Raw genomic sequence first — 23799 nt, 5'->3', positions numbered from 1 at the left:
TCTCTGACGTGCAGTACGGATTCCGGGCCAAGAGGTCCACCATCGACGCCCTCAGGCGTCTGCGGTCGGTGACGGAGGAGGCGGACAGAGAAGGCGAGGTGACCCTGGCGACGTCGTTAGACATCGCCAACGCCTTCAACAGTATCCCGCACTGTGTAATACGGGAGGCGCTCCGGTACTTCGGAGTGCCCTCGTACCTGCGGGGGCTGTTGGGGGCGTACCTGGAGGAGCGGGTCGTCCTGTACGAGGACAGGGGAGGTCAAATGGTCCGGCGGGGCGTCGGGTGCGGTGTCCCGCAGGGGTCGATTCTCGGCCCTATCCTGTGGGACATCGCATACGATTGGGTCCTGCGGTGCCGGCTTCCCCCCGGGACGGGTGTCATCTGCTATGCGGATGACACTCTCTTCACGTCCCGGGGTGCGAATTTCGGTGAGGCGGCGCGGCTGGCCGAAACGGGCCTCGCCCTTTTGGTCGGCCGCATAGAGAGGTTGGGGCTTCGGGTCCGACTGGATAAGACCGAAGTCCTCCTCTTCCGCGGGGCCCGGACGCGAGGACCTCCCCCAGGGGCGCGCCTCCAGGTGGGTCATGAGGAGTTGAGGGTGAGTGCCCAGATGAAATACCTGGGCCTCATCCTCGACGGGAGATGGTCCTTTGTCCCCCACTTCCGAGAGCTGGGGCAAAGGATCATCAGGACGGCTGCGTCGCTGGGCCGACTCCTGCCCAATCTGGGTGGGCCCAGCGACGCTGTACGGAAGCTGTACTCCGGCGTGTGCCGGAGTATGGCGATGTACGGCGCCCCCGTTTGGGTGGACGCCCTTGCCGCGGAGAATAAGCGCCTTCTCCGGCAGGCGCAGAAGGTGATCGCGGTAAGGGCGATACGGGGGTACCGTACAGTGGCGTTCTCTGCGGCCACAGCCCTCGCGGGCGACCCGCCGTGGGAGTTGGTGGCGGAGGTGCTCGCCGAGGTTTACCACTTTGTGGCGAACAGGAGGGAAATCGGCGAGCACCCCTCGCCTGAGATGGTCCGGCGGGTCCGCTTGCGAGGGCAAGCGGAACTTATGCGGAGGTGGGAGGCAGACCTGGCGCGGGCAACGTACGGTGTACGCACAGTGGAGGCCCTGCGCCAGGTCCTGGAGAGATGGATGTTGAGGCGGCGCAAGCCTCTCACCTTCCGCATGACGCAGGTGCTCACCGGGCATGGCTGCTTCGGTGAGTACTTGCACCGCGTGGCCCAGCGGGAGACCGAGCCGGTCTGCCACGATTGTGGCGAGGCTCGGGACACTGCTCAACATGTTCTAGAGCAGTGTCCCAGGTGGAGTCGGCAGCGCCACGATCTGGTGGCAGTGCTCGGTGGAGTGGATCTGTCGCTCCCGAGTGTCGTCAATGCGATGCTCGGGAGTGACGGAGCCTGGGCGGCAGTGGCCTCCTTCTGTGAGACTGTTATGTCACAGAGGGAGGCCGAGGAAAGGAACCGCGAGGACCACCCCCTCGCGGAGCCGATCCGCAGAAGGCGGACGGGGGTGCGACGCAGGCGCTACCTTGCGCGCCTGCAGGCGCCCCCCTAAATCGGTGGGACTAGTCCCACCCGACGGCAGGGGTCCACCAGGTGTCGGTGGGCCCCTGAGAATGGTGAGTCCGGTCTCTGGCGAAAGAGACCGGCCAGTCGCTGAGGCGTCTTGTGTTAGATAGATCCGAGGCGCCTCCCTGTAAAGCGGCCGATGGCACCCGCAGGGGTTTAGTGGGTAGTCTGGGCTGGATAGCGGCCCAGGAGTCCCACACTCAGTGCGTAAATGCATTCCCCTGCGAAAACAAAAAAAAAAAAAAAAAAGGTTACCGCTGTCTGCGAGAGGGGCAGTTCCCGAAATTATGGAAGGAGGGCCGGCTCTGCCTTATTCCGAAGGGGAGCCGGCCCTTGGACTCGGCTTCGGCGGTGCGACCTCTGGTCCTGCTGAGCGAGGCTGGGAAGGCCCTAGAGAGTGTTGTGGCCTCTCGCCTCGTTCGGCATGTGGAGGAAGGCCCGGGACCGCGTCTCTCTGACGTGCAGTACGGATTCCGGGCCAAGAGGTCCACCATCGACGCCCTCAGGCGTCTGCGGTCGGTGACGGAGGAGGCGGACAGAGAAGGCGAGGTGACCCTGGCGACGTCGTTAGACATCGCCAACGCCTTCAACAGTATCCCGCACTGTGTAATACGGGAGGCGCTCCGGTACTTCGGAGTGCCCTCGTACCTGCGGGGGCTGTTGGGGGCGTACCTGGAGGAGCGGGTCGTCCTGTACGAGGACAGGGGAGGCCAAATGGTCCGGCGGGGCGTCGGGTGCGGTGTCCCGCAGGGGTCGATTCTCGGCCCTATCCTGTGGGACATCGCATACGATTGGGTCCTGCGGTGCCGGCTTCCCCCCGGGACGGGTGTCATCTGCTATGCGGATGACACTCTCTTCACGTCCCGGGGTGCGAATTTCGGTGAGGCGGCGCGGCTGGCCGAAACGGGCCTCGCCCTTTTGGTCGGCCGCATAGAGAGGTTGGGGCTTCGGGTCCGACTGGATAAGACCGAAGTCCTCCTCTTCCGCGGGGCCCGGACGCGAGGACCTCCCCCAGGGGCGCGCCTCCAGGTGGGTCATGAGGAGTTGAGGGTGAGTGCCCAGATGAAATACCTGGGCCTCATCCTCGACGGGAGATGGTCCTTTGTCCCCCACTTCCGAGAGCTGGGGCAAAGGATCATCAGGACGGCTGCGTCGCTGGGCCGACTCCTGCCCAATCTGGGTGGGCCCAGCGACGCTGTACGGAAGCTGTACTCCGGCGTGTGCCGGAGTATGGCGATGTACGGCGCCCCCGTTTGGGTGGACGCCCTTGCCGCGGAGAATAAGCGCCTTCTCCGGCAGGCGCAGAAGGTGATCGCGGTAAGGGCGATACGGGGGTACCGTACAGTGGCGTTCTCTGCGGCCACAGCCCTCGCGGGCGACCCGCCGTGGGAGTTGGTGGCGGAGGTGCTCGCCGAGGTTTACCACTTTGTGGCGAACAGGAGGGAAATCGGCGAGCACCCCTCGCCTGAGATGGTCCGGCGGGTCCGCTTGCGAGGGCAAGCGGAACTCATGCGGAGGTGGGAGGCAGACCTGGCGCGGGCAACGTACGGTGTACGCACAGTGGAGGCCCTGCGCCAGGTCCTGGAGAGATGGATGTTGAGGCGGCGCAAGCCTCTCACCTTCCGCATGACGCAGGTGCTCACCGGGCATGGCTGCTTCGGTGAGTACTTGCACCGCGTGGCCCAGCGGGAGACCGAGCCGGTCTGCCACGATTGTGGCGAGGCTCGGGACACTGCTCAACATGTTCTAGAGCAGTGTCCCAGGTGGAGTCGGCAGCGCCACGATCTGGTGGCAGTGCTCGGTGGAGTGGATCTGTCGCTCCCGAGTGTCGTCAATGCGATGCTCGGGAGTGACGGAGCCTGGGCGGCAGTGGCCTCCTTCTGTGAGACTGTTATGTCACAGAGGGAGGCCGAGGAAAGGAACCGCGAGGACCACCCCCTCGCGGAGCCGATCCGCAGAAGGCGGACGGGGGTGCGACGCAGGCGCTACCTTGCGCGCCTGCAGGCGCCCCCCTAAATCGGTGGGACTAGTCCCACCCGACGGCAGGGGTCCACCAGGTGTCGGTGGGCCCCTGAGAATGGTGAGTCCGGTCTCTGGCGAAAGAGACCGGCCAGTCGCTGAGGCGTCTTGTGTTAGATAGATCCGAGGCGCCTCCCTGTAAAGCGGCCGATGGCACCCGCAGGGGTTTAGTGGGTAGTCTGGGCTGGATAGCGGCCCAGGAGTCCCACACTCAGTGCGTAAATGCATTCCCCTGCGAAAACAAAAAAAAAAAAAAAAAAAGGTTGGGGTGCTACTGTCAGGAAACCTCCACGTTGGCTCGATGATTTGAAGGTTTGCTTCTGTCACTTGATCTTTGATTCGGTGATAGCGGCGGCTGACAAGTTATTGGGCTGGTGCACCCTGGGCGACGGTTAATAACTCCCCGTTTAGGGGTCTTGTTAGCCGTTGGCAAATGTCCTGGCAACTGGTGGTGGGTTACCCATGTCGGGTAACCCAGGTTGGAGAGCCAATTGGCTCAGTGGCTGTGAGAGAAGAGGGCTAAGCCCTCTACTCTTACAGCCGTGGTAGGGGTCGCGGGGGAAGAGGAGGGGTTGGTATTACGGTGCGCCGCTCTCCCTATCCTCCGCGACCAGGCGCGGCCATGGCGCAAACATGGTGATCGGTGGGGCCGCAGAGGAGGAGGACTGCCGGTATTACGGTGCGCCGCTGTCCCTATCCTCTGCGGCCGAATGAGGCGCGGCCATGGCGCAGGCATGGTGGTCGGTGGGGCCGCAGAGGAGGAGGACTGCCGGTATTACGGTGCGCCGCTGTCCCTATCCTCTGCGGCCGAATAAGACGGAGAGCCGCTGCCTCCGGTCTGCTTCCGGACTGGATGGCGTGCGGCTCGCCTTGGTGGTTGGGGGCGCGCCTGCGGGCGCCCCCCTGAATCGGTGGGACAAGGGTCCCACCCGGCGGCAGGGGTCCTCCAGATGTCGGAGGGCCCCTGAGAGTGGAGAGTCCGGTCTCTGGTGATAGAGACCGGCCAGTCGCTGAGGCGCCTTGTGCTAGTTAGATCCGAGGCGCCTCTTTGTAAAGCGGCCGATGGCATCCGCAGGGGTTTAGTGGGTAGTCTGGGCCGATTAGCTGCCCAGGAGTCCCACACTCAGTGCGTAAATGCATTCCCCTGCGAAAACAAAAAAAAAAAAAAAAAGGTTAGGTTAGGTTAGGTTTTTTTTTTTTTTTTTGGGGGGGCTAGATATTAAAATATGGGGGCTCAAAGAGTTATAATGTCTTTACATTTTGCCATGTAAGGATCAAGTTTTGGGATTCCCTCTGTTTTCTGCTATTGGATACAGAGTTGTGGGGAATCCCGCCACTGTATTATTATACATAATTTTTGATTATATATATAAGTGTATGTATATATATATATGTATTATTGTGTATTGTACGTATATGTATATTCTATTTATATATTTCAATACATAATTTTATAAGTGTTATATGTCTGTATTATGCTATATTTATATGACTTTGATATTTTTGATGATTTGATAAGGATTTAAGTTTTGGGATTCCCTCTGCTTTCTGCTATTGGATACAGAGTTGTGGGGAATCCCGCCACTGAATGATTATACATAATTTTGGTTATATTTATAAGTATATGTATATATGTATATATGTATATATGTATATATGTATTATTGTGTATTATACGTATATGTATATTCTATTTATATATTTCAATACATAATTTTATAAATGTTATATGTCTGTATTATGCTATATTTATATGGCTTTGATATTTTTGATGAATTGATAAGGATTAAGTTTTGGGATTCCCTCTGCTTTCTGCTATTGGATACAGAGTTGTGGGGAATCCCGCCACTGTATGATTATACGTAATTTTGGTTATATTTATAAGTATATGTATATATATATATATGTATTATTGTGTATTATACTTATGTGTATATTCTATTTATATATTTCAATACATAATTTTATAAGTATTATATATCTGTATTATACTATATTTATATGGCTTTGATATTTTTGATGATTTGATAAGGATTAAGTTTTGGGATTCCCTCTGCTTTCTGCTATTGGATACAGAGTTGTGGGGAATCCCGCCACTGTATGATTGTACATAATTTTGGTTATATTTAGAAGTATATGTATATATATATATGTGTATTATTGTGTATTATACGTATATTCTATTCATATATTTCAGTACATAATTTTATAAGTGTTATATATCTGTATTATACTATATTTATATGCCTTTGATGAATAAAGGAACTTATTCGCTATTAAGTGATATATAGTGTAACAGCGATTGAGGTTACATTGAGTTACTATGATCGTACTAATAACCATAGTCGGTTGTGTCATTGAGGGATTTTAAGGCGTTGAGGATTTTGGGGCAAGATTTAGCGTCGAGGGCGGAGTGTTTGGTGTTGGTGCTGTTTGCTTTTTTACAGTTGTAGCAGGTCATTTTAGTTGCGTCTGTTCTGTATGGGCACGTAGTGATGTGGTGCGTAGCGGAGCCGCAGTGGCCGCACGGGTAGAAGTCAGCTGAGCATTTGTTGCCTGTGTGTCCAAATTGCAGGCATTTGCGGCATTGTACAAAGCGGCTGAAATCCGCCACGTGCACCCTCTGATGCTCCACGTTCACGCGACCCTCTTCGACAAACGCGCGTCGAATTGCGGGGGCTACCTCCAGTACCGCGTTATAAAGATTCTCATTGCGGTTTTTAAGGAGGAAACATAGTCGAAGGTCGCCGGCAGCCACTTGGTTTTGGCTGGCAACGACCTCCAACAGTTCGTCCTTGTCTGTCTCCTTGCTCACGCCTTTTAGGATAATGAGGGGTTTCCTCAGTTTAGATTTCTCCGCGACTATACCCGGGATTTCGTTGACCCTCGCCAATGTCTCATCCCTCTGCGCGGCGTTGTCGAAATTGACTTTCACCGTATTGTTGCGCAAGGTGCGCACTTTCGAGGGAGCGAATGTGGTGTTTCTGAACTTGATGTTTTTGCGCCACTCGCTATAGACATCCGGTTGCTTGTCACCGGCCTCCTTGGCCTTGATGATTATAGCCGGCTGGGTACGAGGCATTGGCGAAGGACATTTGGGTGGAGAGGTGGCAGCTACCGTCGCGAAGGACCTCGACTGGGGGGCTGGGGGGGTTGAGGTAGGTAGAGGGGCGGGGTGGGGAGTGGGAACATGAGTGGGCGCATGTCCCTTTAGTTCGTCCCTAATAGTCTCCCGGATGGCATGGAGGACCGCGTCCGAAACCGGTTTCGGGAGCTCGGGCGGAGTCTCGTTTCGGGACCCCTCCACCGCGCCCATGATAGATTGCGCCAGCTCCTTTATGCGCTTCTTGTTACCGCTGGTCACGCTCTTACCCTCGGAAATCTTGGCGATGATTTCCTTGGCCGAGTCCGAGATAAAGGAGAGTGTCGTTTGGAGCGCGGTGGGGAAGGTGGGGGCTGGTGTCGCTTGCGGGGCGACCGTCGCCGCCGCGATTGCGACTGAGAGAGGCTGAGTCACAACTTTGCTTTGGGTGGGCTGGGGGTGCGTCAGCGCCGGTGTAGCAGCCGGGGGCGGCAAGTTCGCCGGCGCGGGGGTGAGGGTAGACGACGGAGAGTAAACGAGTGCGGGGGTGATATCCGACTGCGGTGAGAGTGATTCCCAGAACGCCGGGATATCCTCCCCCATACGGCTTATCGACCCACGCCTGCTGGCCGGAGTGCTAGGTGGCGACATGTATCCCCGAGAAGGGGTTGCGGGGGGGGAGAAAGATGATCTCGGTCGGGGCAACTGGGGTGGGGGCGTCCGCAAGGGCGACGGGGAGGTGGGAGCACCGTGAGAAGTGGACGGTGATGGTGACTGCATGATTCGCTGGAGTCGCTGGGGAGGTGAACGTACAGGGGCCCTTCCCCTGGGCGGGGGTGACCGCGGGGAGTGAGAGCGTGAATGCCCCGCTCTAGAGGTGGTGGGTTGCGGCGGGGGACTCTGCTGTGTGATAATGTCCGTAGGAGTCTCGGAGATGCGGGTGAGGTTCCTACGGTTCCTGTCTGGGGGGCGAGTATTGGCCGCCTTACGCGGTGGTGAATGGGCTAGGACCATGTTGTCTTAGATCGGAGAAGTGTTTAGAAGAAAGTATGAAAAAATTTAGTATGTCGTCAATGAAAGCGAAAACAGAGGAAGCGAGTGAGAGCAGCTGAAGGGAGATTTACTGGAAGTGGTATTTTTCCGAAGTAGAGGACGGGTAGAACTAGCAAAGTAATCCTAAACTATTGTTATTAAGGGAGCTGTTAATTTAGGTGACAATTTTTGGCCCTAGGTGGCGGTAAAAGCGAAGTAGATCTGGGTATGGAGTGTCCCAAGTGAAGTTCCTTTTACCACCTGAACACAATTGGGCGGGTGTGGTGGGCGAAAATTTCAAAAATGGGTGGTCCTATCGAGACGTGTGAGGCGTCAAAAGATGCGCCTCCGTTAGCCTGATAAGATGGTGCAACAAGCTAGCGAGGGTCCGATAGGAAAAACTTGGAAAAAAGGGGAAAAAGTGTGATTTTATTAAAATTTGTATGAAAAATTTCTATGTTACAGGTGAAAATGCAACAAGGATGCAACGGAAAGCGATGAAACTTCACAGGGAGCCGGGAGACAGGTAAGTAAGCAGAACTACAACCAAAGACGATCAAGGGATAGCAAGAAAAAATTTTAAAGAATTATTTAAGTGTTAGCGCCTAAGTATGGCGTTTACGGAAACTAAATGAATTTTTTAAAGAGAAATTATGGAGAAAACTGCACTGAAAACACTTGTTATATCGAAGGATACACGAGATGCACTAAAGAGAAAATTCACTGGGATGTAGGGGAACAAATGGATATAAGTCGACCACGTGCCTGAGGGGCTTAGGTAGACTTTGAAGATCGTGAAAATACGATTTCAAAAACGGGTGGTCCTATCGAGACGTGTGAGGCGTCAAAAGATGCGCCTCCGTTAGCCTGATAAGATGGTGCAACAAGCTAGCGAGGGTCCGATAGGAAAAACTTGGAAAAAAGGGGAAAAAGTGTGATTTTATTAAAATTTGTATGAAAAATTTCTATGTTACAGGTGAAAATGCAACAAGGATGCAACGGAAAGCGATGAAACTTCACAGGGAGCCGGGAGACAGGTAAGTAAGCAGAACTACAACCAAAGACGATCAAGGGATAGCAAGAAAAAATTTTAAAGAATTATTTAAGTGTTAGCGCCTAAGTATGGCGTTTACGGAAACTAAATGAATTTTTTAAAGAGAAATTATGGAGAAAACTGCACTGAAAACACTTGTTATATCGAAGGATACACGAGATGCACTAAAGAGAAAATTCACTGGGATGTAGGGGAACAAATGGATATAAGTCGACCACGTGCCTGAGGGGCTTAGGTAGACTTTTTGAAGATCGTGAAAATACGATTTCAAAAACGGGTGGTCCTATCGAGACGTGTGAGGCGTCAAAAGATGCGCCTCCGTTAGCCTGATAAGATGGTGCAACAAGCTAGCGAGGGTCCGATAGGAAAAACTTGGAAAAAAGGGGAAAAAGTGTGATTTTATTAAAATTTGTATGAAAAATTTCTATGTTACAGGTGAAAATGCAACAAGGATGCAACGGAAAGCGATGAAACTTCACAGGGAGCCGGGAGACAGGTAAGTAAGCAGAACTACAACCAAAGACGATCAAGGGATAGCAAGAAAAAATTTTAAAGAATTATTTAAGTGTTAGCGCCTAAGTATGGCGTTTACGGAAACTAAATGAATTTTTTAAAGAGAAATTATGGAGAAAACTGCACTGAAAACACTTGTTATATCGAAGGATACACGAGATGCACTAAAGAGAAAATTCACTGGGATGTAGGGGAACAAATGGATATAAGTCGACCACGTGCCTGAGGGGCTTAGGTAGACTTTTTGAAGATCGTGAAAATACGATTTCAAAAACGGGTGGTCCTATCGAGACGTGTGAGGCGTCAAAAGATGCGCCTCCGTTAGCCTGATAAGATGGTGCAACAAGCTAGCGAGGGTCCGATAGGAAAAACTTGGAAAAAAGGGGAAAAAGTGTGATTTTATTAAAATTTGTATGAAAAATTTCTATGTTACAGGTGAAAATGCAACAAGGATGCAACGGAAAGCGATGAAACTTCACAGGGAGCCGGGAGACAGGTAAGTAAGCAGAACTACAACCAAAGACGATCAAGGGATAGCAAGAAAAAATTTTAAAGAATTATTTAAGTGTTAGCGCCTAAGTATGGCGTTTACGGAAACTAAATGAATTTTTTAAAGAGAAATTATGGAGAAAACTGCACTGAAAACACTTGGTTAGGTTAGGTTAGGTTAGGTTAGGTTAGGTTAGGTTAGGTTAGGTTAGGTTAGGTTAGGTTAGGTTAGGTTAGGTTAGGTTAGGTTAGGTTAGGTTAGGTTAGGTTAGGTTAGGTTAGGTTAGGTTAGGTTAGGTTAGGTTAGGTTAGGTTAGGTTAGGTTAGGTTAGGTTAGGTTAGGTTAGGTTAGGTTAGGTTAGGTTAGGTTAGGTTAGGTTAGGTTAGGTTAGGTTAGGTTAGGTTAGGTTAGGTTAGGTTAGGTTAGGTTAGGTTAGGTTAGGTTAGGTTAGGTTAGGTTAGGTTAGGTTAGGTTAGGTTAGGTTAGGTTAGGTTAGGTTAGGTTAGGTTAGGTTAGGTTAGGTTAGGTTAGGTTAGGTTAGGTTAGGTTAGGTTAGGTTAGGTTAGGTTAGGTTAGGTTAGGTTAGGTTAGGTTAGGTTAGGTTAGGTTAGGTTAGGTTAGGTTAGGTTAGGTTAGGTTAGGTTAGGTTAGGTTAGGTTAGGTTAGGTTAGGTTAGGTTAGGTTAGGTTAGGTTAGGTTAGGTTAGGTTAGGTTAGGTTAGGTTAGGTTAGGTTAGGTTAGGTTAGGTTAGGTTAGGTTAGGTTAGGTTAGGTTAGGTTAGGTTAGGTTAGGTTAGGTTAGGTTAGGTTAGGTTAGGTTAGGTTGGGGTGCTAAGTGCGGGAAACCTCCTCGAGTGCCCATTCCCTTGAACGTTTACCTCTCTCTCTTAATCCTCTTGGATTCGGTTAGAGCGGTGGCTGACAAGGGATTTGGGACGGTGCACCCTGGGCGGCAGCCAACAACTCTCCGTTATGCGGGGTCTTGTTGGTTGTTGGCCAATATCCTGCTAACCAGCCACTCTCTCCTGTCTGAACAATCAGACAGTGAGCAGCAGATGTGGCTTGCGCGGCGTTCAGGTCTTGGACGTGGACCTGCGTCGGGCAACTCGTTACCCCAAATACTGGGGCCGAGGGTGCTGTGCTATTAAAAGCCAGCGCCGCGAGGAAGAAAACCTCATCAAAAATAACCCCAATCCCAAGGTCTGGCGTGCCGATGGGATGAATGGCGGGGGGGGAACCCCGTCCCGAGCGCTCACATGAGTGTAGGAGGAGTCAGGGACCTCACCCTGATCAAAAAAGGAAAATATGAAATGGCGAGTGACAAAAACTATTTACCCCAGGAGGGTACCAGCTTCGCTGGAGAATCCCTCTCTGCATCTTCGGATGTGGACAGCCTCACCGTATCTGGGGGGGGCATCAACCGCCATAGGGACGCAAGTCCCTCTCAACAATCAGTCCAGACGGACTCTGACAACGACAGCGACTCTAGTCTCCCAGAGGCTTTGCTGAACGAGGAGAACAGAGGTGGCAGGGGTAGTGCTCCCCTGAAAAGGAAAGCACCGGAAGTATCAGGAGCTATGGAACGAGGTCCTAAAATCAACACCGCCATCAGGGGCCGGCCTCGCACACCAGGTATGCGGCGCACACAAGGCGCAACTGAAGGCCGTAAACGCGCCACTGTAGTGGACGAGCACTTGGGGGTGGTCCGGGCTGCTGCCAACAGGGTGCTCGAAGAAGCCGATAAGTCCGGAAACCTCAAAGGGACGGTGTGGCGGGCCATGAAAGAGTCCTGCCAACAAATATTGGAAGCTGCCGAGAAAATCGAGGCCCAACAGGTGGAATCGGAAGCAGTTCGAATACTCACAGCGGACAATAAAAGGATGAGGGAACAGCTAGAACTTCTACAGAAGGAAACAAAGGCGCTCCGTACGGCCTACTCCGAAAAGGCGGCTGCGCCTTTAACCTCAGGGACGGGAATCACAAGGACCGAAATCCAAGAAGTCCTTGCGGACTTTAAGGAATCCTTAGAAAGGGACCTGTTTCTGAGATTGGGGGGCATGGTTACGGATCGGCTTAAGGAGGCTGAAAAAAGGGGCATTCTTGCTCCCGAGCCGATTATGCGCCCGCCCCTTACGACAGATAAGAGGCCAAATGAGGTTGAACGCCAAAACCATGAAGAGGAACGGCCAACAACACTAATGTCATCCGCAAGACCTGGACCAGCGGCGCGAAATACAACCCGTCGCAGGCCACAGCCGCAGGAGGAAGAGCCACAGCCTGGCCCCTCTCAGACAACTGAAGCTCCTCTGACCAACCAGGAGAAGGAAGGATGGGCCACTGTGGTGAAAAAGAAAAAAGGCAAGAGGGGAAAAGGCAAGGGGCACGGAAAAAATTCCCCCCCTGACAAGCTGAAACCCACCCAAGCCCAGGTCCGAACCCCCGGGGTGTCTGCGAAGCCGCCACCTAAGAAAATGTTCACCCCACCAAAGTCGTCGGCGGTGGTGGTAACCCTACGGCCGGAATCCAAAATGGATTACAAAGCAGTTATGGCCAGGGTCACCACCCTTAAGCTACCGTCCATTGGGGTGGACCACGTGGCGGTAAGGAGAACTGCTACCGGGGCTCGCATTATTGAGATCCCCGGAGCTCACAGTGCGGTCTCCGCTGACACCCTGGCCGAAAAATTAAGGGAGATGGTGGGCGATGAAGCCCAAATATCACGGCCATATAAAACGGCACAAATAAAAATTTATGGCTTCGATGAGTCAGTGACCCAGGAGTCCCTAAAGGAAGCTGCAGCTGAAGCTGGAAACTGTCCACCGGGACAGATAAGGGTTGGCGCTATTCGCACGGCACCTGACCAGACCGGGGCGTCTATTCTAACTTGCCCTGTAGCAGCCGCCAACAATTTGATCAAAGCCGGACGCCTACTGGTCGGATGGTCGGCCGCCAAAATCAAGGGGCTCGAGGCCCTGCCCATGCGATGCTTCCGCTGCATGGGCTTGGGCCACACTAGGGCCCTCTGTCCGTCTCCGGTGGACAGATCCAATGTGTGCCACCGATGCGGCCAAACGGGCCACATGACGGTGGAATGTAGCGCCAAGGAGCCATGGTGTGCCGTGTGCCACGCCGCAAAGCTCCCGGCGGGGCACGTAATGGGGGGAAAGGCCTGCAACCCCCCACGCACCAGGGGTAAGACGGCCCTGGCTACGAGGGAGGTCTCGGAGGGTCGACTAATGGAACATTAATGCCAACACGACCCTCCCACCACCTGGAAGTTCTGCAGGCCAATGTCAACCACTGCGCCCGTGCCCAAGACCTCCTAGTCCAGCACGTGGCGGAGTGGGGCATTGGCGCTGCCATAGTGTCGGAACCCTATTACGTCCCCCCGCTTTCCAACTGGGCTGGCGACACTGAGGGGCTGGTGGCGGTTACTGCTCCCCAAATCGGAAACCACCCACCTCTCTCGAAAATTGTGAGTGGTAGAGGTTACGTGGCGGTGAGATGGGGAGTTATCGCAATAATTGCTGCATACTTCTCCCCCAACGAGCCGCTTCGTGACTTCGAAGACCTCCTTGAGAGAGTGGGTAGGACGATCGGGAGCATAGCGCCGACACCTGTCATGCTGATGGGAGACCTCAACGCGAAACACACGGCATGGGGTTCTCCCGTCGCCAGCCCAAGGGGGGAAGCCCTCTATGACTGGGCGGTGGGAGTGGGGCTTGAAGTCCTAAACCGGGGCAACGCCGCTACCTGTGTGCGGCGGAACGGGGAGTCGATAGTTGATGTGACGTTTGCGACCCCGGCCATTGCCGCGCGGGTGGCGAATTGGCGTGTCCTGGAGGATGTCGAGACCCTCTCCGACCATTTATATATAAGGACGACGGTCTCCAACATGCCCTGTTCCCAAATGCCCGGTCGGGACGAGGGGGGGCGGCAAGGGTTCCCCAGGTGGAATATGGCAAGTCTCGACAGGGACCTGGCTGAAGAGGCTGCCATGATTATCGAATGGAGAGAACCCACACCAAGCCGGTCCCTTGGTGTGGAGGAAAGGGCAATAGGCTTTCGCGTGTCACTCACTGAGGTGTGTGACGCATCCATGAGGAGGTCCGGCCCGTTGCCTGCAAAGGCGCGGGTTCACTGGTGGTCGGAGGACATTGCTGAACTCCGACGTCTCAGTAACCGCGCCCGTCGTAACTACACCCGATGCAGGCGGCGACGGAACTGGGTAGCTGGAGAGGAGGAGCGACTCCATGCTGCCCTCCAGGAGGCTAAAAAATCCCTGTCGATGGCAATCACTAAGGCTAAGGAGGAAGCCCACGAGGCGTTTCTGGCCACACTCGACAGGGACCCGTGGGGGAGGCCATATAGGGTAGTGCGCAACAAGATGCGCCACGCCCCCCCCACAGCCTCCTTAGAGCCGGATCTCCTTAATAGGATTGTCGAAGGCCTATTCCCAACGGCCCAAACATTCGTTCCTCCGAGAATGTCGGCCCCCGAGCGGGAGTCCATCACGACGGAAGTGCCACCGGTGACGACTGAGGAATTTGACCAGGGAGTAGCGCGCCTAATGGCCTGCAAAAAGGCCCCTGGCCCAGATGGCGTCCCTGGTCTGGTTCTACCGGTGGCCTTAAAACACCTGGGGAGCCGTCTCAGACAGCTCTTTGATGACTGTTTGTCATCAGGACGGTTCCCCAAACCGTGGAAGGAGGGCAAGCTCTGCCTACTCAGGAAGGAGAGCCGGCCCGAGGACTCCCCCTCGGGGTGGAGGCCCCTACTGATGCTGGATGAAACCGGGAAAATGCTAGAACGCATTGTGGCCAACCGGATCATCCAGCATCTGGAAAATGTCGGGCCCAACGTGTCGCACCGCCAGTACGGATTCAGAAAAGGGCGGTCGACCGTTGACGCGATAGGGGCCCTCCGAATATTCTCGGAGGACGCAATGGAACGGAAGGGAGGGGCCGTGGGTGTCTCGCTGGACATAGCGAATGCCTTCGGCTCCCTCCCATATGAGGTAATAGAGGAGGCACTCAAATACCATGGGGTGCCCCTCTACCTCAGGAACCTCGTAGGGCACTACCTTACTGAGAGGGTGGTGCTCTACGAGGACAGAGAAGGCGTAAAATCCAAGGCGATGACCTGCGGTGTTCCCCAGGGGTCTGTTCTAGGGCCTCTGCTATGGAACATCGGCTTCGACTGGGCCATCCGCGGGGCCCTGCTCCCCCGGATGACTGTCATCTGCTATGCAGATGACACGATGGTGGCCATCTGGGGAGAGAAGCTGGAGAGCACCCTCAGGGCAGCCGCAGTCGCAGCAGACCTGATGGTCACCCGCGTCAGGCTGCTGGGGCTCAGGGTGGCCCTCAACAAGTGTGAGGTCATCGCCTTCGGAAGCAGGGGATGGAAGCCGCCTGAGGGCGCGTCCATATCCATCGGTGGGGAACGAGTCCAGGTGAAACCGCATATCAAGTACCTGGGTATCATCCTGGACTCACGCTGGAACTTCCGGGAGCACTTCAAACGACTGGCTCCCCGGATAGTCGGTGCTGCGTCGGCCATGGGCCGGCTGCTGCCCAATGTTGGAGGGCCCAGTGCCCCGTGCCGCAAGCTATATGCGGGTGTAACCCGAAGCATGGCATTGTACGGGGCACCAATCTGGGCAGATAGGCTCTCCAAAGCCAACGTGGCCCAGCTGCGGAGGCCACAGAGAGTGGTGGCCAATCGCATAGCTCGGGCCTACGTAACGGTGGCATGGGCGGCGGCGTGTGCACTGGCTGGCACCCCACCGTGGGATATGGACGCTAAGGTTCAGGCGGAAGTATATTGGGAGCGGGCAAGGAGGCGAGCTGTGGGGGAAAGGCCCGCCCCAAGAGAATTAAGGACTGTCCGTCAGTTGGCCGTAGACAGGTTGAAAGAGCGATGGCGAGTAGAGCTGGAAAACTCCCCGTATGGTGTTCGAACCATCGGGGCGCTCCTCCCATCGCTCGAGGAATGGATGGAAAGAACGTACGGCCAACTGACGTACAGGATGACGCAGGTGATGACCGGACACGGGTGCTTCGGTCATTACCTGCACAGAATAGGAAAGGAGGAAACCCCGGTCTGTCATGAGTGTGGGGAGCCGGATGACACGGCCCAACACACTCTGGCAGACTGCGGGAAATGGACCGAGGAGAGGGTGGCCCTAGCAGTGGCCCTAGGAGGAGGAGGCCTGGATCTCTCGCTGCACAACGTCATCAGCAAGATGTTGAGCGGCGAGGGACGCTGGGATGCAGTATACTCCTTCTGCGAAACGGTAATGTCGCAGAAGGAGGCTGCTGAAAGGGAGCGCGAGGCACGAGCGCATGCCCCTCCCCATCGGCGAGGACGAAGAGGCAGGCGGCGGGCACAATATGCCCGTCGTCTGCTAGGATAGTGCCGTGAGGCAACGCCGGGGGGCGTCGTGGTAGAATGTTCGCGATCCCATGGCGCCCCCAATAACGGCCGGTGCGGACACGCCGCAGGGGGGTTTAGTGGGTAGTCCGGGCTAGGCCTGGGAGTCCCACACTCCCCGGGAACAGTGTCCCCGGGGGCCGGTGCCTAAATGCATTCCCCCCTGCGAAAAAAAAAAAAAAAAAAAAAAAAAAAAAAAAAAGGTTAGGTTAGGTTAGGTTAGGTTAGGTTAGGTTAGGTTAGGTTAGGTTAGGTTAGGTTAGGTTAGGTTAGGTTAGGTTAGGTTAGGTTAGGTTAGGTTAGGTTAGGTTAGGTTAGGTTAGGTTAGGTTAGGTTAGGTTAGGTTAGGTTAGGTTAGGTTAGGTTAGGTTAGGTTAGGTTAGGTTAGGTTAGGTTAGGTTAGGTTAGGTTAGGTTAGGTTAGGTTAGGTTAGGTTAGGTTAGGTTAGGTTAGGTTAGGTTAGGTTAGGTTAGGTTAGGTTAGGTTAGGTTAGGTTAGGTTAGGTTAGGTTAGGTTAGGTTAGGTTAGGTTAGGTTAGGTTAGGTTAGGTTAGGTTAGGTTAGGTTAGGTTAGGTTAGGTTAGGTTAGGTTAGGTTAGGTTAGGTTAGGTTAGGTTAGGTTAGGTTAGGTTAGGTTAGGTTAGGTTAGGTTAGGTTAGGTTAGGTTAGGTTAGGTTAGGTTAGGTTAGGTTAGGTTAGGTTAGGTTAGGTTAGGTTAGGTTAGGTTAGGTTAGGTTAGGTTAGGTTAGGTTAGGTTAGGTTAGGTTAGGTTAGGTTAGGTTAGGTTAGGTTAGGTTAGGTTAGGTTAGGTTAGGTTAGGTTAGGTTAGGTTAGGTTAGGTTAGGTTAGGTTAGGTTAGGTTAGGTTAGGTTAGGTTAGGTTAGGTTAGGTTAGGTTAGGTTAGGTTAGGTTAGGTTAGGTTAGGTTAGGTTAGGTTAGGTTAGGTTAGGTTAGGTTAGGTTAGGTTAGGTTAGGTTAGGTTAGGTTAGGTTAGGTTAGGTTAGGTTAGGTTAGGTTAGGTTAGGTTAGGTTAGGTTAGGTTAGGTTAGGTTAGGTTAGGTTAGGTTAGGTTAGGTTAGGTTAGGTTAGGTTAGGTTAGGTTAGGTTAGGTTAGGTTAGGTTAGGTTAGGTTAGGTTAGGTTAGGTTAGGTTAGGTTAGGTTAGGTTAGGTTAGGTTAGGTTAGGTTAGGTTAGGTTAGGTTAGGTTAGGTTAGGTTAGGTTAGGTTAGGTTAGGTTAGGTTAGGTTAGGTTAGGTTAGGTTAGGTTAGGTTAGGTTAGGTTAGGTTAGGTTAGGTTAGGTTAGGTTAGGTTAGGTTAGGTTAGGTTAGGTTAGGTTAGGTTAGGTTAGGTTAGGTTAGGTTAGGTTAGGTTAGGTTAGGTTAGGTTAGGTTAGGTTAGGTTAGGTTAGGTTAGGTTAGGTTAGGTTAGGTTAGGTTAGGTTAGGTTAGGTTAGGTTAGGTTAGGTTAGGTTAGGTTAGGTTAGGTTAGGTTAGGTTAGGTTAGGTTAGGTTAGGTTAGGTTAGGTTAGGTTAGGTTAGGTTAGGTTAGGTTAGGTTAGGTTAGGTTAGGTTAGGTTAGGTTAGGTTAGGTTAGGTTAGGTTAGGTTAGGTTAGGTTAGGTTAGGTTAGGTTAGGTTAGGTTAGGTTAGGTTAGGTTAGGTTAGGTTAGGTTAGGTTAGGTTAGGTTAGGTTAGGTTAGGTTAGGTTAGGTTAGGTTAGGTTAGGTTAGGTTAGGTTAGGTTAGGTTAGGTTAGGTTAGGTTAGGTTAGGTTAGGTTAGGTTAGGTTAGGTTAGGTTAGGTTAGGTTAGGTTAGGTTAGGTTAGGTTAGGTTAGGTTAGGTTAGGTTAGGTTAGGTTAGGTTAGGTTAGGTTAGGTTAGGTTAGGTTAGGTTAGGTTAGGTTAGGTTAGGTTAGGTTAGGTTAGGTTAGGTTAGGTTAGGTTAGGTTAGGTTAGGTTAGGTTAGGTTAGGTTAGGTTAGGTTAGGTTAGGTTAGGTTAGGTTAGGTTAGGTTAGGTTAGGTTAGGTTAGGTTAGGTTAGGTTAGGTTAGGTTAGGTTAGGTTAGGTTAGGTTAGGTTAGGTTAGGTTAGGTTAGGTTAGGTTAGGTTAGGTTAGGTTAGGTTAGGTTAGGTTAGGTTAGGTTAGGTTAGGTTAGGTTAGGTTAGGTTAGGTTAGGTTAGGTTAGGTTAGGTTAGGTTAGGTTAGGTTAGGTTAGGTTAGGTTAGGTTAGGTTAGGTTAGGTTAGGTTAGGTTAGGTTAGGTTAGGTTAGGTTAGGTTAGGTTAGGTTAGGTTAGGTTAGGTTAGGTTAGGTTAGGTTAGGTTAGGTTAGGTTAGGTTAGGTTAGGTTAGGTTAGGTTAGGTTAGGTTAGGTTAGGTTAGGTTAGGTTAGGTTAGGTTAGGTTAGGTTAGGTTAGGTTAGGTTAGGTTAGGTTAGGTTAGGTTAGGTTAGGTTAGGTTAGGTTAGGTTAGGTTAGGTTAGGTTAGGTTAGGTTAGGTTAGGTTAGGTTAGGTTAGGTTAGGTTAGGTTAGGTTAGGTTAGGTTAGGTTAGGTTAGGTTAGGTTAGGTTAGGTTAGGTTAGGTTAGGTTAGGTTAGGTTAGGTTAGGTTAGGTTAGGTTAGGTTAGGTTAGGTTAGGTTAGGTTAGGTTAGGTTAGGTTAGGTTAGGTTAGGTTAGGTTAGGTTAGGTTAGGTTAGGTTAGGTTAGGTTAGGTTAGGTTAGGTTAGGTTAGGTTAGGTTAGGTTAGGTTAGGTTAGGTTAGGTTAGGTTAGGTTAGGTTAGGTTAGGTTAGGTTAGGTTAGGTTAGGTTAGGTTAGGTTAGGTTAGGTTAGGTTAGGTTAGGTTAGGTTAGGTTAGGTTAGGTTAGGTTAGGTTAGGTTAGGTTAGGTTAGGTTAGGTTAGGTTAGGTTAGGTTAGGTTAGGTTGGGGTGCTACTGTCAGGAAACCTCCACGTTGGCTCGATGATTTGAAGGTTTGCTTCTGTCACTTGATCTTTGATTCGGTGATAGCGGCGGCTGACAAGTTATTGGGCTGGTGCACCCTGGGCGACGGTTAATAACTCCCCGTTTAGGGGTCTTGTTAGCCGTTGGCAAATGTCCTGGCAACTGGTGGTGGGTTACCCATGTCGGGTAACCCAGGTTGGAGAGCCAATTGGCTCAGTGGCTGTGAGAGAAGGGGGCTAAGCCCTCTACTCTTACAGCCGTGGTAGGGGTCGCGGGGGAGGAGGAGGGGTTGGTATTACGGTGCGCCGCTCTCCCTATCCTCCGCGACCAGGCGCGGCCATGGCGCAAACATGGTGGTCGGTGGGGCCGCAGAGGAGGAGGACTGCCGGTATTACGGTGCGCCGTTGTCCCTATCCTCTGCGGCCGAATGAGGCGCGGCCATGGCGCAGGCATGGTGGTCGGTGGGGCCGCAGAGGAGGAGGACTGCCGGTATTACGGTGCGCCGCTGTCCCTATCCTCTGCGGCCGAATAAGACGGAGAGCCGCTGCCTCCGGTCTGCTTCCGGACTGGATGGCGTGCGGCTCGCCTTGGTGGTTGGGGGCGCGCCTGCGGGCGCCCCCCCTGAATCGGTGGGACAGAGGTCCCACCCGGCGGCAGGGGTCCTCCAGATGTCGGAGGGCCCCTGAGAGTGGAGAGTCCGGTCTCTGGTGAAAGAGACCGGCCAGTCGCTGAGGCGCCTTGTGCTAGTTAGATCCGAGGCGCCTCTTTGTAAAGCGGCCGATGGCATCCGCAGGGGTTTAGTGGGTAGTCTGGGCCGATTATCTGCCCAGGAGTCCCACACTCAGTGCGTAAATGCATTCCCCTGCGAAAACAAAAAAAAAAAAAAAAAAAAAAAAAAAAAGGTTAGGTTAGGTTAGGTTAGGTTAGGTTAGGTTAGGTTAGGTTAGGTTAGGTTAGGTTAGGTTAGGTTAGGTTAGGTTAGGTTAGGTTAGGTTAGGTTAGGTTAGGTTAGGTTAGGTTAGGTTAGGTTAGGTTAGGTTAGGTTAGGTTAGGTTAGGTTAGGTTAGGTTAGGTTAGGTTAGGTTAGGTTAGGTTAGGTTAGGTTAGGTTAGGTTAGGTTAGGTTAGGTTAGGTTAGGTTAGGTTAGGTTAGGTTAGGTTAGGTTAGGTTAGGTTAGGTTAGGTTAGGTTAGGTTAGGTTAGGTTAGGTTAGGTTAGGTTAGGTTAGGTTAGGTTAGGTTAGGTTAGGTTAGGTTAGGTTAGGTTAGGTTAGGTTAGGTTAGGTTAGGTTAGGTTAGGTTAGGTTAGGTTAGGTTAGGTTAGGTTAGGTTAGGTTAGGTTAGGTTAGGTTAGGTTAGGTTAGGTTAGGTTAGGTTAGGTTAGGTTAGGTTAGGTTAGGTTAGGTTAGGTTAGGTTAGGTTAGGTTAGGTTAGGTTAGGTTAGGTTAGGTTAGGTTAGGTTAGGTTAGGTTAGGTTAGGTTAGGTTAGGTTAGGTTAGGTTAGGTTAGGTTAGGTTAGGTTAGGTTAGGTTAGGTTAGGTTAGGTTAGGTTAGGTTAGGTTAGGTTAGGTTAGGTTAGGTTAGGTTAGGTTAGGTTAGGTTAGGTTAGGTTAGGTTAGGTTAGGTTAGGTTAGGTTAGGTTAGGTTAGGTTAGGTTAGGTTAGGTTAGGTTAGGTTAGGTTAGGTTAGGTTAGGTTAGGTTAGGTTAGGTTAGGTTAGGTTAGGTTAGGTTAGGTTAGGTTAGGTTAGGTTAGGTTAGGTTAGGTTAGGTTAGGTTAGGTTAGGTTAGGTTAGGTTAGGTTAGGTTAGGTTAGGTTAGGTTAGGTTAGGTTAGGTTAGGTTAGGTTAGGTTAGGTTAGGTTACACATCTCGTGAGAGTTAGGTTAGGTTAGGTTAGGTTAGGTTAGGTTAGGTTAGGTTAGGTTAGGTTAGGTTAGGTTAGGTTAGGTTAGGTTAGGTTAGGTTAGGTTAGGTTAGGTTAGGTTAGGTTAGGTTAGGTTAGGTTAGGTTAGGTTAGGTTAGGTTAGGTTAGGTTAGGTTAGGTTAGGTTAGGTTAGGTTAGGTTAGGTTAGGTTAGGTTAGGTTAGGTTAGGTTAGGTTAGGTTAGGTTAGGTTAGGTTAGGTTAGGTTAGGTTAGGTTAGGTTAGGTTAGGTTAGGTTAGGTTAGGTTAGGTTAGGTTAGGTTAGGTTAGGTTAGGTTAGGTTAGGTTAGGTTAGGTTAGGTTAGGTTAGGTTAGGTTAGGTTAGGTTAGGTTAGGTTAGGTTAGGTTAGGTTAGGTTAGGTTAGGTTAGGTTAGGTTAGGTTAGGTTAGGTTAGGTTAGGTTAGGTTAGGTTAGGTTAGGTTAGGTTAGGTTAGGTTAGGTTAGGTTAGGTTAGGTTAGGTTAGGTTAGGTTAGGTTAGGTTAGGTTAGGTTAGGTTAGGTTAGGTTAGGTTAGGTTAGGTTAGGTTAGGTTAGGTTAGGTTAGGTTAGGTTAGGTTAGGTTAGGTTAGGTTAGGTTAGGTTAGGTTAGGTTAGGTTAGGTTAGGTTAGGTTAGGTTAGGTTAGGTTAGGTTAGGTTAGGTTAGGTTAGGTTAGGTTAGGTTAGGTTAGGTTAGGTTAGGTTAGGTTAGGTTAGGTTAGGTTAGGTTAGGTTAGGTTAGGTTAGGTTAGGTTAGGTTAGGTTAGGTTAGGTTAGGTTAGGTTAGGTTAGAGGTTAGGTTAGGTTAGGTTAGGTTAGGTTAGGTTAGGTTAGGTTAGGTTAGGTTAGGTTAGGTTAGGTTAGGTTAGGTTAGGTTAGGTTAGGTTAGGTTAGGTTAGGTTAGGTTAGGTTAGGTTAGGTTAGGTTAGGTTAGGTTAGGTTAGGTTAGGTTAGGTTAGGTTAGGTTAGGTTAGGTTAGGTTAGGTTAGGTTAGGTTAGGTTAGGTTAGGTTAGGTTAGGTTAGGTTAGGTTAGGTTAGGTTAGGTTAGGTTAGGTTAGGTTAGGTTAGGTTAGGTTAGGTTAGGTTAGGTTAGGTTAGGTTAGGTTAGGTTAGGTTAGGTTAGGTTAGGTTAGGTTAGGTTAGGTTAGGTTAGGTTAGGTTAGGTTAGGTTAGGTTAGGTTAGGTTAGGTTAGGTTAGGTTAGGTTAGGTTAGGTTAGGTTAGGTTAGGTTAGGTTAGGTTAGGTTAGGTTAGGTTAGGTTAGGTTAGGTTAGGTTAGGTTAGGTTAGGTTAGGTTAGGTTAGGTTAGGTTAGGTTAGGTTAGGTTAGGTTAGGTTAGGTTAGGTTAGGTTAGGTTAGGTTAGGTTAGGTTAGGTTAGGTTAGGTTAGGTTAGGTTAGGTTAGGTTAGGTTAGGTTAGGTTAGGTTAGGTTAGGTTAGGTTAGGTTAGGTTAGGTTAGGTTAGGTTAGGTTAGGTTAGGTTAGGTTAGGTTAGGTTAGGTTAGGTTAGGTTAGGTTAGGTTAGGTTAGGTTAGGTTAGGTTAGGTTAGGTTAGGTTAGGTTAGGTTAGGTTAGGTTAGGTTAGGTTAGGTTAGGTTAGGTTAGGTTAGGTTAGGTTAGGTTAGGTTAGGTTAGGTTAGGTTAGGTTAGGTTAGGTTAGGTTAGGTTAGGTTAGGTTAGGTTAGGTTAGGTTAGGTTAGGTTAGGTTAGGTTAGGTTAGGTTAGGTTAGGTTAGGTTAGGTTAGGTTAGGTTAGGTTAGGTTAGGTTAGGTTAGGTTAGGTTAGGTTAGGTTAGGTTAGGTTAGGTTAGGTTAGGTTAGGTTAGGTTAGGTTAGGTTAGGTTAGGTTAGGTTAGGTTAGGTTAGGTTAGGTTAGGTTAGGTTAGGTTAGGTTAGGTTAGGTTAGGTTAGGTTAGGTTAGGTTAGGTTAGGTTAGGTTAGGTTAGGTTAGGTTAGGTTAGGTTAGGTTAGGTTAGGTTAGGTTAGGTTAGGTTAGGTTAGGTTAGGTTAGGTTAGGTTAGGTTAGGTTAGGTTAGGTTAGGTTAGGTTAGGTTAGGTTAGGTTAGGTTAGGTTAGGTTAGGTTAGGTTAGGTTAGGTTAGGTTAGGTTAGGTTAGGTTAGGTTAGGTTAGGTTAGGTTAGGTTAGGTTAGGTTAGGTTAGGTTAGGTTAGGTTAGGTTAGGTTAGGTTAGGTTAGGTTAGGTTAGGTTAGGTTAGGTTAGGTTAGGTTAGGTTAGGTTAGGTTAGGTTAGGTTAGGTTAGGTTAGGTTAGGTTAGGTTAGGTTAGGTTAGGTTAGGTTAGGTTAGGTTAGGTTAGGTTAGGTTAGGTTAGGTTAGGTTAGGTTAGGTTAGGTTAGGTTAGGTTAGGTTAGGTTAGGTTAGGTTAGGTTAGGTTAGGTTAGGTTAGGTTAGGTTAGGTTAGGTTAGGTTAGGTTAGGTTAGGTTAGGTTAGGTTAGGTTAGGTTAGGTTAGGTTAGGTTAGGTTAGGTTAGGTTAGGTTAGGTTAGGTTAGGTTAGGTTAGGTTAGGTTAGGTTAGGTTAGGTTAGGTTAGGTTAGGTTAGGTTAGGTTAGGTTAGGTTAGGTTAGGTTAGGTTAGGTTAGGTTAGGTTAGGTTAGGTTAGGTTAGGTTAGGTTAGGTTAGGTTAGGTTAGGTTAGGTTAGGTTAGGTTAGGTTAGGTTAGGTTAGGTTAGGTTAGGTTAGGTTAGGTTAGGTTAGGTTAGGTTAGGTTAGGTTAGGTTAGGTTAGGTTAGGTTAGGTTAG

General features: G+C 50.8%; 1 protein-coding gene across 1 annotated transcript; it reads left to right on the top strand.

The window, feature by feature from the left end:
* The first annotated feature begins 11024 nt into the window (after positions 1-11024).
* Positions 11025-13016, top strand: LOC128682346 (uncharacterized). Its single transcript, XM_053766994.1, has one exon. It carries the CDS (start codon positions 11025-11027, stop codon positions 13014-13016), a length of 1992 nt encoding a protein of 663 aa, XP_053622969.1.
* The last annotated feature ends 10783 nt before the right edge of the window (positions 13017-23799 follow it).

This window comes from Plodia interpunctella, chromosome 30 (assembly GCF_027563975.2).
Source record: "Plodia interpunctella isolate USDA-ARS_2022_Savannah chromosome 30, ilPloInte3.2, whole genome shotgun sequence".
Taxonomy (NCBI): Eukaryota; Metazoa; Arthropoda; class Insecta; order Lepidoptera; family Pyralidae; genus Plodia; species Plodia interpunctella.
This window is presented reverse-complemented; position numbering and strand designations above follow the sequence as displayed.

Coding starts and splice junctions, on each gene's coding strand:
- LOC128682346 (XM_053766994.1), top strand. CDS start 11,025: ATGAGTGTAGGAGGAGTCAGGGACCTCACCCTGATCAAAAAAGGAAAA.